A 17,179-nucleotide genomic window follows, 5' to 3' on the forward strand; every position below is an offset into this window, starting at 1 on the left:
CCATTTTAGTAACTGCAGTACAAACATTTTAAACAATGAGACCAGCAAATCAAAAACCAAGCAGTTGATCACTTAAGTAGTATATCTTTACATATTCTCTTAATTTAGGTCCCCAACAGTACAGGCACTACAGACCTGTCTTCTACAGTGGGACAGAGAGTGTGATGGGGGGGCCTCTGTGTGATAGATATGTGACAGGGCCCTTCTGGGGCCAGGGGCCTGGCCCCTGGGGCGGGCTTAAACACCATAATGGGCTCCTTAATTACCTGCTCATCCACACACAGGGTCATTAGTCAGAGAGACGCGCTGGGCCTTAACTGTCACCCAGAGACAAACAACCCTCACTGGGGAGCGGGAAGAGGGGACCAGACCTGGGTGCCCCAGCAGAGAGGAGAAGGAGGGGTGGGAACCAGGGTCTGCTCTAGGGGAAACCAGCTCAATATGTGGGGATTTCCAACCAGTTTGTTTCAAAATCCCTCCAACAAAGCTGGCAAACGGCAGATGGCAAACAAACACACACTAACAGAGAGATGTGGGTTACTGACCTGGTGCTGTCAGCGCCCACCTTGGTGTACCCCTCCAGGGCCCCCTCCCAGACACTGTTGGCCATAGCGTTGCCTATAGCCATCATCACCATGCTGAGCCCCACGGGCCAGTCATCCAGGTCCAGGGAGCGGACCCTTGACAGGTGGGTCCCCAGGTTCCTGTGGATCCCTGAACACTCGATACAGATCAGAGCCCCCAGGTTAAGACTGGCCCAGTCCGGGTCTGGGAGAGGAGGAGGAGAGGAACAAAATTAGCCTGTTAGTTACTAATAAGCAAGGGTGATATCTGGCCCATAGCAATCTGGAGACATCATGTTATATACAATACCTGGCACGTAAAGTATTAGGAATCATTGACATATAACTTGAATGTTGAGAAAGTACTGTACTCACTGGCTGCATCACAGTCCACACAGATGCTGTTCCCTCTCACGTTCCTTATGGACTGAATGGACGCTGCATCACTTTGGCTGCCTAACCGGGACTTTGGGGGAGCAGAGAGAAGTTATAAACAGGTAAGCAAGAGTGACTCCGTGTGTGAGGCATCATTGCTTTGCAGTGAGAGAATGGAGGAGACAGGATTTCAGCTGGCTACACAGCACAAAACAGAAGGGGAGAGGGGAGAGAGGACTAGAGACTTTGAAGGCCGAGTGATCATTGAGAGAGAACAAGGGTAAAGAGAGGGGAAGAGAAGAAAGAGAGGAGGAGGAGAGAGAGCGAGAGCGAGAGAGAAAGAGAAGAGAGAGTGGGCATTATATGAAATTGAGTCGGTGTTGCGTTGCGTCTCCTCCCCTGTGTTCTGACACAGGCCGTGTTCCCATCTCTGATGTCTGTCAGCTCTAATAAGAGCTCCCCCACGCTGCACTGCACCTGTCTGACACACAGCCCAACACATGGCAGCTCAGAGAAAGGAAGATTGGGGAGGGGGAGAGAGAGAGAGAGGGGGGAGGGGATAGAGAGAAGGGCAAGAGAGAAGGGTGTGGGGAGAGGGGGGAGAGAGAGAATTTTGCATTCACACATCCTTTTGTGGGTGTACTATTTTTAGATTTCAGTGCAGCATTTGATTTAGTGGATCATGAAATAATTTTGATCAAATTAACGCATTATGGTTTTAAGGAGGTAGCATTGAATTGGGTACAGTCATATCTATAGCCTTGGTTTCTCAAATGATTGCCTCGCCTGGTTCACCAACTACTTCTCTGATAGAGTTCAGTGTGTCAAATCGGAGGGTCTGCTGTCCGGACCTCTGGCAGTCTCTATGGGGGTGCCACAGGGTTCAATTCTTGGACCGACTCTCTTCTCTGTATACATCAATGAGGTCGCTCTTGCTGCTGGTGAGTCCCTGATCCACCTCTACGCAGACGACACCATTCTGTATACTTCCGGCCCTTCTTTGGACACTGTGTTAACAACCCTCCAGGCAAGCTTCAATGCCATACAACTCTCCTTCCGTGGCCTCCAATTGCTCTTAAATACAAGTAAAAGTAAATGCATGCTCTTCAACCAATTGCTACCTGCACCTACCCGCCTGTCCAACATCACTACTCTGGACAGCTCTGACTTAGAATACGTGGACAACTACAAATACTTAGGTGTCTGGTAAGACTGTAAACTCTCCTTCCAGACCCATATCAAACATCTCCAATCCAAAGTTAAATCTAGAATTGGCTTCCTATTTCGCAACAAAGCATCCTTCACTCATGCTGCCAAACATACCCTTGTAAAACTGACCATCCTACCAATCCTCGACTTTGGCGATGTCATTTACAAAATAGCCTCCAATACCCTACTCAACAAATTGGATGCAGTCTATCACAGTGCAATCCGTTTTATCACCAAAGCCCTATATACTACCCACCATTGCGACCTGTACGCTCTCGTTGGCTGGCCCTCGCTTCATACTCGTCGCCAAACCCACTGGCTCCATGTCATCTACAAGACCCTGCTAGGTAAAGTCCCCCCTTATCTCAGCTCGCTGGTCACCATAGCATCTCCCACCTGTAGCACACGCTCCAGCAGGTATATCTCTCTAGTCACCCCCAAAACCAATTCTTTCTTTGGCCGCCTCTCCTTCCAGTTCTCTGCTGCCAATGACTGGAACGAACTACAAAAATCTCTGAAATTGGAAACACTTATCTCCCTCACTAGCTTTAAGCACCAACTGTCAGAGCAGCTCACAGATTACTGCACCTGTACATAGCCCACCTATAATTTAGCCCAAACAACTACCTCTTTCCCAACTGTATTTAATTTTTTTATTTTTTTTATTTATTTTGCTCCTTTGCACCCCATTATTTTTATTTCTACTTTGCACATTCTTCCATTGCAAAACTACCATTCCAGTGTTTTACTTGCTATATTGTATTTACTTTGCCACCATGGCCTTTTTTGCCTTTACCTCCCTTCTCACCTCATTTGCTCACATTGTATATAGACTTGTTTATACTGTATTATTGACTGTATGTTTGTTTTACTCCATGTGTAACTCTGTGTCTGTCGAACTGCTTTGCTTTATCTTGGCCAGGTCGCAATTGTAAATGAGAACTTGTTCTCAACTTGCCTACCTGGTTAAATAAAGGTAAAATAAAATAAATAAATAAATATCTAACGGACAGGAAACAGTCCACCTATATCAATGGTTCATTTTCTTCCCCTCATGTGTTAAACTGTGGAATACCGCAGGGCAGCTGCCTTGGGCCATTTCTTTATTTAATATATACCAACGATCTTCCCTATGCCTTAGCTGAAACTCAAGCTACTATATTTGCAGATGATACTACAATTTATGCAGCAAGACAATCGGTTAAACAGGTACAGCAAGCTTTACAAGGAGATTTGGAGAATATCAGGGAGTGGGTTTGCCAAAACAAACTTGTTTTAAACATCAAGAAAACCAAAGTTATGTTGGTCTGTTCAACTAGGAAAAGGCCAAAACAGCATGGGATACAATTAATTATGAGAGGAGTACAAATTGAAGAAGTGGCAGAAACCAAACTATTGGGAGTGCAGCTAGACAACTGCTTATCATGGTCGTCTCAAATAACTAATCTATGTAAAAAAAAAAATATTAAAACAGCATGCATAATCAGAAGGATAGCTAAATATTTACCAGGAAAAATTATTCAGCAAATAACACAAGCATTAATTGAGAGTCAGGTGAACTACTGTTCTGTGGTCTGGGGAAATGCATCATGAAGTGAAGTTTGGAGGCTGCAGAATGCACAGAACAGAGCAGCAAGGATTGTTTTAAGGTGGAGATATGGTTCTTCTGTTGCAGTCATGCGCAGTGTTCTTGGTTGGTCATCAATCGAGAGGATAATTGAAAAAAACATGCTTATTTTATTTCATAATATACATCATTTAAAACGGCCAAGTTCTATTCACAACGGTATTCAGTTGGTAAGAGACAGACATTCCGTAAATAGTAGGAATAGATTTCCACCATCTATGCGTTGTCCAGACAGAAAAGAGAAATAGGCAAAAGACCATTTCGATTTAGAGCAATAAAGAAATGTAATAAATTAACTGAGCAAACTAGAAACCTTTCAATATATACATTTAAAAATTATTTTAAAACAATTTAAATATAATACATAGAAATTTTGTGGGACTATAGTAGATGAAGAATCAATATTTTTTAGATTAAGTATTTATTGGGTGATTGTGTTAGTATATTATGTATGTTTGTAATAGTGTGTTATATGTGAAAATGTGTTCGTATTATAAATTGTATTTTAATGTTTAAGGACGGTTGGAAGATTAGTCCAAAGGGGACTAAAATAGATCCAAATCAAATCAAATCAAATCCTGATTAGCAACCAGAGATTTTCATAGCCAAGTCACGTGGTCAGGAAAAATTCCTGACCCTGAACAAATCATGACTCGACAGACCCACAGTTTCCTCACTGTCTCTCATGCCCACCTTATTCTTCATGCTCTCGCAAGACTGCAGGCTGGCAAAGATCTGGCTCTCGATAGCTGTGACCCACAGCTCCCTCTCCTCAAACGTAGACGCCTCGAAATGCCACATCTGGCCCGTCAGAGACACGATAATGAACTCAAACGACTCCTCCGACTCTGGAAAACATAAACCCACATGTACAGTGCATTAGGAAAGTGTTCAGACCCCTTCACTTTTCCAAATTGTTACATTACAAACTTATTAAAAATTGATTAAATAAAAATGTTACTCATCAATCTACACACAATACCCCAACATTGCTATGAAACTTGAAATTTAGCTTAGGTGCATCCAGTTTCCATTGATCATCCTTGAGATGTTTCTACAACTTGATTGGAGTCCACCTGTGGTAAATTCAATTGATTGGACATGATTTGGAAATGCACACACCTGTCTATATAAGGTCTCACAGTTGACAGCGCATGTCAGAGCAAAAACCAAGGCATGAGGTCGAAGGAATTGTCTGAAGAATATGTTTGGAACCACCAAGACTCTTCCTGACTCAAACTGAGCAATCGAGAGAGAAGGGCCTTGGTCAGTGAGGTGACCAAGAACCCGATGGTCACTCTGACAGAGCTCCAGAGGCGAAGGCGAAGTCGTCCCAGATTGCAGTTCCTAGGCTTCCACTAGATGTCAACAGTATTCAGAAAGAGTTTCAGGCTGGTCTTTGGAAAAATGAGCCAGAAAATGTAGTTTTTCTAGGTGGCTCCCATTTTGGCTGTAGTGTTTACAAGCGTGTGAATGAGAGCGCGTTCTTTGGTATTTTCCTCCAGTAAAGACAATAACGATTCTCCGTCTTAAATTGTATAGTTTATTTACGTATTAGGGTATCTAAGGTTTGATTCTAAACGTTATTTGACTTGTTTGGAAAGGTTTATTAGTAACGTTTGGGATTCATTTTGTATGCATTTTGATGGAGGGAAACTGGGTGGATTATTGACTGAAGCGCACCAGCAAAACTGACTTTTTATGGATATAAAGAAGGACATTATCGAACAAAATAACCATTTCTGATTTAACTGGGACCTTTTTGAGTGCCAACAGAAGAAGATCATCAAAGGTAAGGCATTTATTATATCGCTATTTCTGACTTATGTGTACCACCGGCCTGGTTGAAATATGTTTTTCATGGTTTTGTATGCGGGGCGCTGTCCTCAGATAATCGCGTGGTGTGCTTTCGCCGTAAAGCCTTTTTGAAATCTGACTCGGTGGCTGGATTAACAAGAAGTTAAGCTTTATTCTGATGTATTACACTTGTGATTTTATGAAAGTTAAATATTTATAATTCTGTAGTTTGAATTTCGTACTCTGCAATTTCACCGGATGTTGGCCAGCTACCGTCCCACCTGCCCATAAGACGTTAAGGACAATTGGGATAAATAAAAATATATACCAGTCTCATTTAAGGATCAAAACATTGACAGCTGTGCCACATAAATTGAAAAATAGTTGGGAAGAGATTTTCGATGTACCGATTCCATGGCACATGGAAAACGACGCCGGACTCAAAACGTAGAATTTTTCAATTTAAATTATTATACAAAATTCTTGCAACCAATAGAATGTTATAAATATAAGGGGGATACAACCTTCCCAGCTCTGCAAATTTTGCTGCAGGGAGGCAGAATCATTAGATCATTTATTTTTGTACTGTCCATATGTAACTTGTTTTTGGTCACAGGTCCAGGAATGGCTGACGAATTGCAACATTTACCTAGAGCTAACGCTGCAGGTAGCAATACTGGGTGATTTGAAAAGTCAGAGCCGATCAATAATATAATAATTATTTTAGCAAAAAATATTTATCTTTAATTTACAATCTCTAGAAACTATGAGAATAGAATGCTCAGAACTTTTGTGAAGCATCACAGCACAGTTGAAAAATATATGGCAAGTACAAATTAAGAGATAGAAGGGAGGGGTTGAATGAAGGGTGGGACTAATAAAAACAAGATAACTAATGTAAAACATATGGGGTCTGTAAAATGTATATAGGTTCAAAACCTTTGTGAAATAGCACAGTTACAAATATATGGCAAATAGAAATCTGGATGGACATCAGAAGTAGAGGAAGGCCAGTACAAAAAAAATAAAATAAGATAACTATTGTAAGATAGAATGTGTCCGTAAAATGTACAGTTGAAGTCGGAAGTTTACATACACTTAGGTTGGAGTCATTAAAACTTGTTTTTCAACTACTCCACACATGTCTTGTTAAAAAACTATAGTTTTGGCAAGTCGGTTAGGCACAAGTAATTTTTCCAACAATTGTTCAGACAGATTATTTCACTTATAATTCACTGTATCACAATTCCAGTGGGTCAGAAGTTTACATACACTAAGTTGACTGCGCCTTTAAACAGCTTGGAAAATTCCAGAAAAATTATGTCACGGCTTTAGAAGCTTCTGATAGGCTAATTGACATCATTTGAATCAATTGGAGGTGGATGGATTTCAAGGCCTACCTTCGAACTCAGTGCCACTTTGCTTGACATCATGGGAAAATCAAAAGAAATCATCAAGACCTCAGAAAATAAATTGTAGACCTCCACAAGTCTGATTCATCCTTGGGAGCAATTTCCAAACGCCTGAAGGTACCAAGTTCATCTGTACAAACAACAGTACGCAAGTACAAACACCATGGGACCACGCAGCCACCATACCGCTCAGGAAGGAGACGCGTTCTGTCTCCTAGAGATGAACGTACTTTGGTGCGAAAAGTGCAAATCAATTCCAGAACAACAGCAAACGTCCTTGTGAAGATGCTGGGGGAAACAGGTACAAAAGTATCTATATCCACAGTAAAACGAGTCCTAAACCGACATAACCTGAAAGGCCGCTCAGCAAGACTATGGTTTGCAACTGCACATGGGGACAAAGATAGTACTTTTTGGAGAAATGTCCTCTGGTCTGATGAAACCAAAATAGAACTGTTTGGCTATAATGACCATCATTATGTTTGGAGGAAAAAGGGGGAAGCTTGCAAGTATATGTATATACAGTTGAAATTGGCTGTTTACTTACACCTTAGCAAAGTACATTCCAACTCAGTTTTTCACAATTCCTGACATTTAATCCTAGTAAAAATTCCCTGTATTAGGTCAGTTAGGATCACCACTTTATGGTAAGAAAGTGAAACGACAGAATAATAGTAGAGAGAATGGTTCATCTCAGCTTTTATTTCTTTCATCACATTTCCAGTGGGTCAGAAGTTTACATACACTCAATTAGTATTTGATAGCATTGCCTTTAAATTGTTTAACTCGGGTCAAACGTTTCGGGTAGCCTTCCACAAGCTTCCCACAATAAGTTGTGTGAATTTTTGCCCATTCCTCCTGACAGAGCTGGTGTGACCCAGTCAGGTTTGTAGGCCTCCTTTGCTCACACACACTTTTTCAGTTCTGCCCACAAAGTTTCTATAGGTTGAGGTCAGTGCTTTGTGATGGCCACTCCAATACCTTGACTTTGTTGTCCTTAAGCCATTTTGCCACAACTTTGGAAGTATGCTTGGGGTCATTGTCCATTTGGAAGACCCATTTGCGACCAAGCTTTAACTTCCTGACTGATGTCTTCAATACATCCACATAATTTTCCTTCCTCATGATGTCATTTATTTTGCGAAGCACATCAGTCCCTCCTGCAGCAAAGCACCCCACAACATGATGCTGCCACCCCCATGCTTCACGGTTGGGATGGTGTTCTTCGCATTGCAAGCCTCCCCCTTTTCCTCCAAATATAACGATGGTCATTATGGACAAACAGTTCTATTTTTGTTTCATCTGACCAGAGGACATTCCTCCAAAAAGTACGATCTTTGTCCCCATGTGTAGTCTGACTTTTTGATGGGGTTTTTGAAACAGTGGCTTCTTCCTTGCTGAGCAGCCTTTCAGGTGATGTCGGTTTAGGACTCTTTTACTGTGGATATACAGTGGGGCAAAAAAGTATTTAGTCAGCCACCAATTGTGCAAGTTCTCCCACTTAAAAATATGAGAGAGGCCTGTAATTTTCATCATAGGTACACTTCAACTCTGACAGACAAAATGAGAAAAACAATCCAGAAAACCACATTGTAGGATTTTTTATGAATTTATTTGCAAATTATGGTGGAAAATAAGTATTTGGTCAATACCAAAAGTTTATCTCAATACTTTGTTATATACCCTTTGTTGGCAATGACAGAGGTCAAACGTTTTCTGTAAGTCTTCACAAGGTTTTTACACACTGTTGCTGGTATTTTGGCCCATTCCTCCATGCAGATCTCCTCTAGAGCAGTGATGTTTTGGGGCTGTTGCTGAGCAACACGGACTTTCAACTCACTCCAAAGATTTTCTATGGGGTTGAGATCTGGAGACTGGCTAGGCCACTCCAGGACCTTGAAATGCTTCTTACGAAGCCACTCCTTTCGTTGCCCGGGCGGTGTGTTTGGGATCATTGTCATGCTGAAAGACCCAGCCACGTTTCATCTTCAATGCCCTTGCTGATGGAAGGAGGTTTTCACTCAAAATCTCACGATACATGGCCCCATTCATTATTTCCTTTACACGGATCAGTCGTCCTGGTCCCTTTGCATAAAAACAGCCCCAAAGCATGATGTTTCCACCCCCATGCTTCACAGTAGGTATGGTGTTCTTTGGATGCAACTCAGCATTCTTTGTCCTACAAACAAGACGAGTTGAGTTTTTACCAAAAAGTTATATTTTGGTTTCATCTGACCATATGACATTCTCCCAATCTTCTTCTGGATCATCCAAATGCTCTCTAGCAAATTTCAGACGGGCTTGGATGTGTACTGGCTTAAGCAGGGGGACACGTCTGGCACTGCAGGATTTGAGTCCCTGGCGGCGTAGTGTGTTACTGATGGTAGGCTTTGTTAATTTGGTCGCAGCTCTCTGCAGGTCATTCACTAGGTCCCCCCCCGTGTGGTTCTGGGATTTTTGCTCACCGTTCTTGTGATCATTTTGAGCCCACGGGGTGAGATATTGCGTGGAGCCCCAGATCGAGGGAGATTATCAGTGGTCTTATATGTCTTCCATTTCCTAATAAATGCTCCCACAGTTGATTTATTCAAACCAAGCTGCTTACCTATTGCAGATTCAGTCTTCCCAGCCTGGTGCAGGTCTACAATTTTGTTTCTGGTGTCCTTTGACAGCTCTTTGCTCTTGGCCATAGTGGAGTTTGGAGTGTGACTGTTTGAGGTTGTGGACAGGTGTCTTTTATACTAATAACAAGTTCAAACAGTTGCAATTAATACAGGTAACGAGTGGAGGACAGAGGAGCCTCTTAAAGAAGAAGTTACAGGTCTGTGAGAGCCAGAAATCTTGCTTGTTTGTAGCTGACCAAATACTTATTTTCCACCATAATTTGCAAATAAATTAATAAAAAATCTTACAATGTGATTTTCTGGATTTTTTCCTTCTCATTTTGTCTGTCATAGTTGAAGTGTACCTAATGATGAAAATTACAGGCCTCTCTCATATTTTTAAGTGGGAGAACTTGCACAATTGGTGGCTGACTAAATACTTTTTTCCCCCACTGTAGATACTTTTGTACCTATTTCCTCCAGCATCTTCACAAGGTCCTTTGCTGATTTTCTGGGATTGATTTGCACTTTTCACACCAAAGTACATTCATCTCTAGGAGAGAGAACACATCTCCTTCCTGAGCGGTATGACGGCTGTGTGGGTCAGTGTTGGTGTTAATAGTTGCGTACTATTGTTTGTACAGATGAACATAGTACCTTCAGGCGTTTGGAAATTGCTCCGAAGGATGAACCAGACTTGTGGAGGTCTGCAATTCATTTTCTGAGGTCTTGGCTGATTCTTTTGATTTTCCCATGATGTCAAGCAAAGAAGCAGTGAGTCGGAAGGTAGGCCTTGAATTACATCCACAGGTGCACCTCCAATTGACTCAGATTATGTCAATTAGCCTATCAGAAGCTTCTAAAGCCATGACGTCATTTTTCTTGAATTTTCCAAGCTATTTAAAGGCACAGTCAACTTAGTGTATGTACACTTCTGACCCACTGGAATTGTGATACAGTGAATTATAATCTGTCTGTAAACAATTGTTGGAAAAATGACTTGTGTCATGCACAAAGTAGATGTCCTAACCGACATGCCAAAACTATAGTTTGTTAACAAGAAATTTGTGGAGTGTTTGAAAAACAAGTTTTAATGACTCCAACCTAAGTGTATGTAAACTTCTGACTTCAACTCTATATAAATATACAGTATATCACAAAAGTGAGTACACCCCTCACATTTTTGTAAATATTTGAGTATATCTTTTCATGTGACAACACTTAAGAAATGACACTTTGCTACAATGTAAAGTAGTGAGTGTACAGCTTGTATAACAGTGTAAATTTGCTGTCCCCTCAAAATAACTCAACACACAGCCATTAATGTCTAAACCACTGGCAACAAAATTGAGTACACCCCTAAGTGAAAATGTCCAAATTGGGCCCAATTAGCCATTTTCCCTCCCCGGTGTCATGTGACTTGTTAGTGTTACAAGGTCTCAGGTGTGAATGGGGAGCAGGTGTGTTAAATTTGTTGTCATCGCTCTCACACTCCCTCATACTGACTGGTCCCTAGAAGTTTAACATGGCACCTCATGGCAAAGAACTCTCTGAGGATCTGAAAAAAAGAATTGTTGCTCTACATAAAGATGGCCTGGGCTATAAGAAGATTGCCAAGACCCTGAAACTGAGCTGCAGCACGGTGGCCAAGACCATACAGCGGTTTAACTGGACAGGTTCTACTTAGAACAGGCCTCGCCATGGGCGACCAAGGAAGTTGAGTGCACGTGCTCAGCGTCATATCCAGAGGTGGGAAATAGACGTATGAGTGCTGCCAGCATTGCTGCAGAGGTTGAAGGGGTGGGGGGTCAGCCTGTCAGTGCTCAGACCATACGTCGTACACTGCATCAAATTGGTCTGCATGGCTGTCGTTACAGAAGGAAGCCTCTTCTAAAGATGATGCACAAGAAAGCCCGCAAACAGTTTGCTGAAGACAAGCATGCTAAGGACATGGATTACTGGAACCATGTCCTGTGGTCTGATGAGACCAAGATAAACTTATTTGGTTCAGATGGTGTCAAGCGTGTGTGGCGGCAACCAGGTGAGGAGTACAAAGACAAGTGTGTCTTGCCTACAGTCAAGCATGGTGGTGGGAGTGTCATGGTCTGGGGCTGCATGAGTGCTGCCGGCACTGGGGAGCTACAGTTCATTGAGGGAACCATGAATGCCAACATGTACTGTGACATACTGAAGCAGAGCATGATCCCCTCCCTTTGGAGACTGGGCCGCAGGGCAGTATTCCAACATGATAACGACCTCAAACACACCTCCAAGACGACCACTGCCTTGCTAAAGAAGCTGAGGGTAAAGGTGATGGACTGGCCAAGCATGTCTCCAGACCTAAACTCTATTGAGCATCTGTAGGACATCCTCAAACGGAAGGTGGAGGCGTGCAAGGTCTCTAACATCCATCAGCTCCGTGATGTCATCATGGAGGAGTGGAAGAGGACTCCAGTGGCAACCTGTGAAGCTCTGGTGAACTCCATGCCCAAGAGGGTTAAGGCAGTCCTGGAAAATGATGGTGGCACACAAAATATTGACACTTTGGGCCCAATTTGGACATTTTCACTTAGGGGTGTACTCATTTTTGTTGCCAGCGGATTAGACATTAATGGCTGTGTGTTGAGTTATTTTGAGGGGACAGCAAATTTACACTGTTATACAAGCTGTACACTCACTACTTTACATTGTAGCAAAGTGTAATTTCTTCAGTGTTGTCACATGAAAAGATATACTCAAATATTTACAAAAATGTGAGGGGTGTACAAACTTTTGTGATATACTGTATATAAATACATTTCCAAAAATAAAACAACAACCTGTTTTGGGGTATTATCTGTAGATTGATGAGGTGAAAAAACAATGTAATCCATTTGAAAATAAGGCTGCAAAACAACAAAATGTGGGCCAAGTGAAGGGATCTAAATACTTTCTGAATGCACTGATGAGTAAATACTGTGAAATAAGACCAAATGAAATCAATTAAGAAACAACATTCAAATGAGACAAAAGTATTGGGTTTAATTTTACGAAACAGATTGGGTATTTTTGGACAAAGCTAAAATACTGTAGATTACAATTTCTTCTGTAATTGATTGTTTGTCATTGATAATAATAGCCTAGTAATAAATAATGAATATCATGTAGCAAACACTTTTGTCCAAAGTGACTTACGGCAAAGATACCCACTGAAACCGGTATCAGGATACCTTTAGCTACTCAACACTGATTGTGTTCTCCAGAAAATAATGGCAATCACTATAAATTCAAAACAGATTTCAACACAGTCTAATCAAAAAAAGCTCTGTGTATTTATTCTAGTGGATAATTCTAATAAATATATACTGTATCTATACTATATCTTAGTCTATGCCGCTCTGACATTGCTCATCCATAAATGTATATATTCTTAATTCCATTCCTTTACTTAGATTTGTGTGCCTTAGGTATATGTTGTGAAATTGTTAGATATTACCGCACTCTCGGAGCTAGAAACACAAGCATTTTGCTACACCCGCAATAACATCTGCTAAACACGTGTATGTGACTAATACAATTTGATTTGAATATGTTGTTCACGATGAAGCAGGCTTTATGAAAATGTCACCTGTCATCTGCCTGGGCAAGGGCTTTGCAACAACATATGCTATAATACATGTCATAATGCCTCCCCCGTTTACAAGTAATTCATTAACACAATGATAATACACTAGAAAATGACTGATGTAAATCGTCTAGTCCTCTGCACATGCTTTATCTCATAGCCAAACGATTTGTAATTACCTAATTATGGCTATGCAAATATAGCGGGCTAATTTGCATAACGCATGTTTCCCTGCCTCCAGCAGGAGACTGGGGAGGAGGGTACAGACAAGGGGGAGATTGGGCTCCTCCAACACATCTCCCATCAGCCCTCTCTTTGCACACCCAGATTGTATGTAATAAACAGAGTTCACAGTCGTATAAAGAGATCAGAATTTCCAAGCTCTGGTAAAATCGGTGTGTATGTAAAAAGGGCTTGTGTGTGCTGGAGTTGGGAGGGAGTCAGTACTGAGCTATTATCTGTAGACACCGGACATTTGGAGGTTGGCGACATGGACTCGCTAGTCGATCTTCATACCCATTTCAGACAGAAGATGCGGTATGTTACCCTTTCAAACCGACTCTTATTTACCACTTATTTGGAGGTATACCATTTTATACATATCAGTGGGTAACTGGCAAATTGGCAGGGGTGTTGGGTGTTGTTAAACCATGGGGGCAGTTTGCAGTTGAAATTAGAGAGGTGTTAATGAATTGTGACCCGTTTCAAGAAGCTAGGCATATGTCGCACATCACTACTTCACAGGAGAGGCATTTGAATCTATTTTTTTAATCAAAATGCTTTTTTGTTGTTGCCAGAAATGCCTTCTGGAACATATAAACTTTCATGTGCCTTAATAACAAATGTGCATGCCATCTGTAAATACAAATACAATTGTTAAATTAGGAGCCTAGTTGGTTTTGCCAAAGAAAAAGTGAGGACCCTTCCCACTAGCCATGATTGGCTGAGATATAATGCAGAACTGCAAAAGTGTTGCTATTGCTTTCAACATTGCTGCCCTGAATTTAACAGGTGCTATCGACAAAGATCATTGAGAAGATGTGATGGACTACATTCTGGAGGACGATCGCGCCATGCTCACTCTCTGAATCTGAAAATGAATCAGACGATGAGGAAATCCCTGATTTAGGTAAAATCATTTTTATTGAACCAGACATTGTAGAGTCTTCTGATGACAGTGATGGGGAAGAAATGTCAATCAACAGTGTTGTTGTCACGGAAGAAGTTGACAGCGTTTTGAAATCAGTGGAATGCCCGGTGGAAGAAGAGTATGATTGCATTTATTTGATTCGATTTATTAGGATCCCCACAAGCCGACGCCAACGGCGACAGCTAGTCTTACTGGGATCCGACACATAACAAAAAAGACATTATAGACCAAAGACTTTACAATTTGAATACATTTAAAAACATTAACATGTAGTGTGTGTGCATCTATCAGTTACACATACACACAACAAGTAGACCACATGGGGGAGAGGCGTGGTGCCTTGCGCTATCTATGTAAGATGGAGTTCCATGCACTCATGGCTCTGGATAATACTCTACTTCTCGTTGAATTTGTTCTGGAGATTGTGAAAAGAAGCCTGGTGGCATGCCTGGTTGGGTAAGTGTGTGTGTCAGTGTTGTGTGTAAGTTGACAATTTCAAACACAATGTTTCTCGTAAAAGCAAGAAGTGACGCAGTCAGTCTTTCCTCAACTCTTAGCCAAGAGGGGCCTCCCTAGTTGCGCAGCGGTCTAATGCACTGCAATGCATTAGACCGCTGCTAGCAGTGCTAGCTGCGTTACTACAGATCCTGGTTCGATACCGGGCTGTGTCGCTGCCTGCCGGGAGACTCATGAGGCGACGCACAATTGTCCCATCGTTGCCCGGGTTAGGGGATGGTTTGGATGGCCAGGTCGTCCTTGTCCCATTGCACTCCAGCGACTCCTGTGGCGTGCCGGGTGCATGCACGCCGACACGGCCCCAGATGTACGGTGTTTCCTCCGACACATTGGTGCGGCTGGCTTCTGGGTTAAGCGCACATTGTGTCAAGATGCAGTGCGGCTTGGCGGGGTTGTGTTTTGGAGGACGCATGGCTCTCGACCGTCACCTCTCCCGAGTCCATATGGGAGTTGCAGCGATGGGACAAGACAGTAACTACCAACTTTTACTAGGATGTATATGGCTAAGGTGTATGTAAACTTCCGACTTACTGTATGTAATGATTTGTACCAAATACAATGCTCTTAGTTTTAGAGATGTTCAGGACCACTTTATTATTGTTCTCCCATCCCAAAAGACACTGCAACTCTTTGTTAAGGGTTTCAGCGAATTAATTAGTTGTGGCTGCTGATGTTGATGCGTACATGGACACACATGCTTTGTTTAATGCCAGTGGCAGGTCATTGGTAAAATTAGAAAAGAGTAGAGGGCCTAGAGAGCTGCCCTCCGGTACACCACACTTTACATGTTTGACATTAGAGAATCTTCCATTAAAGAAAACCCTCTGAGTCATATTAGATAGATAGCTCTGAGGTTGAAAAGACATAACAGATACGTTTTCTCAACAACAGGTTATGGTCAATAATATCAAAGGCTGCCCTGAAATCTAACACTACAGCTCCCACAATCTTCTTCTTATCAATTTATTTAAGCCAATCATCAGTCATTTGTGTCAGTGCAGTACATATTACGTGCCCTTATCTATAAGCATGCTGATAGTCTGTTGTTAATTTGTTTACAGAGAAATAGCATTGTATTTGGGCAAACACCAATTTTTTACAACAGTTTGCTGGTCTTCTGGTCTTCTGATAGAACCAGTAAAGGCTGCTTTACCACTCTTGGGTAGCGGAATGACTTGGGCTTCACCACAGGTCAGAGGACAAAGATTTTCCTCTAGGCTCAGATTAAAGACATGACATAAAGGAGTCAGCTACCATCCTCAGTAGCTTTCCATCGAAGTTGTCAATGCCAGGTGGTTTGTCATTATTGATCGATAACAAAAACATTTCCACCTCTCCCACACTAACTTTACAAAATTCTAACTTACAATGCTTTTCTTTCATTAAGAATAATTGGCCACATCAAATGGTTTTGTGATGAATTAGCCATCTGAGTCTATGAAAGACGGAGTTGAATTTGTCATTTTGCCCATAATTTAATTTAAACGTTTTTTTGATCTTGGCTTCATAATACAGATTCTTCTTCTTTTTGTTGAGTTTAGTCACATTATTTCTCAATTTTCAGTAAGTCAGCCAGTCTGATGTGCAGCCAGCCTTATTAGCCACTCCCTTTGCCACATCTCTTTCAATCCTACAGTTGTTTAATTCCTTCTAACAGTCAGTTTCTTAACAGGTACAGGTTAATCAAGAAATTCATCAAGTGTAGCATCTTGATGCTCCTTATTAATCACATCAGACTAACAAATATTTTTTAACAACCACGATTCACAACAAAATATTTAGTTTGATCTTTTACACACGATTTTAGGCCCAGCTTTTGGAACTTTGGCTTTCCTGGATATATCCACTATATTGTTATCACTGCATCCAATGGGTACGGATACAGCTTTAGAACATAGTTCTAGAGTATTAATAAAAATCTGACAAATACATGTGATTGATCTTGTCCTGTAGTTTTTGTAAACACCCTGGTAGGTTGATTAATAACCTGAACCTCATTACAGGCACTGGTTACAGTAAGAAGCTTCCTCTTGAGCGCACAGCTTGATGAAAACCAGTCAATATTCAGGTCCCCAAGAAAGTAGACCTCTCTGTTTACATCACATACATTTCACACATTTCATACATCAAGCATTTCACACATATTATTTAGATACTGACTGTTATCACTTGGTGGCCTACAGCAACACCCCAAAAGAAAAGGCTTTAGATGTGCCAGGTGAACCTGCAACCACAACACTTCAATAACACATAAAATCTTCTCTAAGCATTACAGGGATATGGCTTGTTTTCCTTTGAACCGACCTAATCATGATTGCGATAA

At 41.6% G+C, this 17,179-nt stretch overlaps 1 protein-coding gene across 2 annotated transcripts in view; it reads right to left on the reverse strand.

Annotated features, from left to right (window-relative positions):
• LOC109871998 (arf-GAP with GTPase, ANK repeat and PH domain-containing protein 3) overlaps positions 1-17,179 on the reverse strand; it is a 234,263-nt gene that overhangs the window by 18,635 nt on the left and 198,449 nt on the right. For both annotated transcript variants that reach the window (XM_020463066.2, XM_031806991.1), the window contains exons 14-16: positions 4,468-4,622; positions 939-1,029; positions 546-768 (exon numbers count right to left, since the gene is read on the reverse strand). In XM_020463066.2, coding sequence (XP_020318655.1) covers positions 546-768; positions 939-1,029; positions 4,468-4,622 — 469 coding nt within the window. The remainder of the gene's footprint in view (positions 1-545; positions 769-938; positions 1,030-4,467; positions 4,623-17,179) is intronic.

The sequence above is a fragment of the Oncorhynchus kisutch genome, linkage group LG27, assembly GCF_002021735.2.
Source record: "Oncorhynchus kisutch isolate 150728-3 linkage group LG27, Okis_V2, whole genome shotgun sequence".
NCBI classification, from domain to species: domain Eukaryota; kingdom Metazoa; phylum Chordata; class Actinopteri; order Salmoniformes; family Salmonidae; genus Oncorhynchus; species Oncorhynchus kisutch.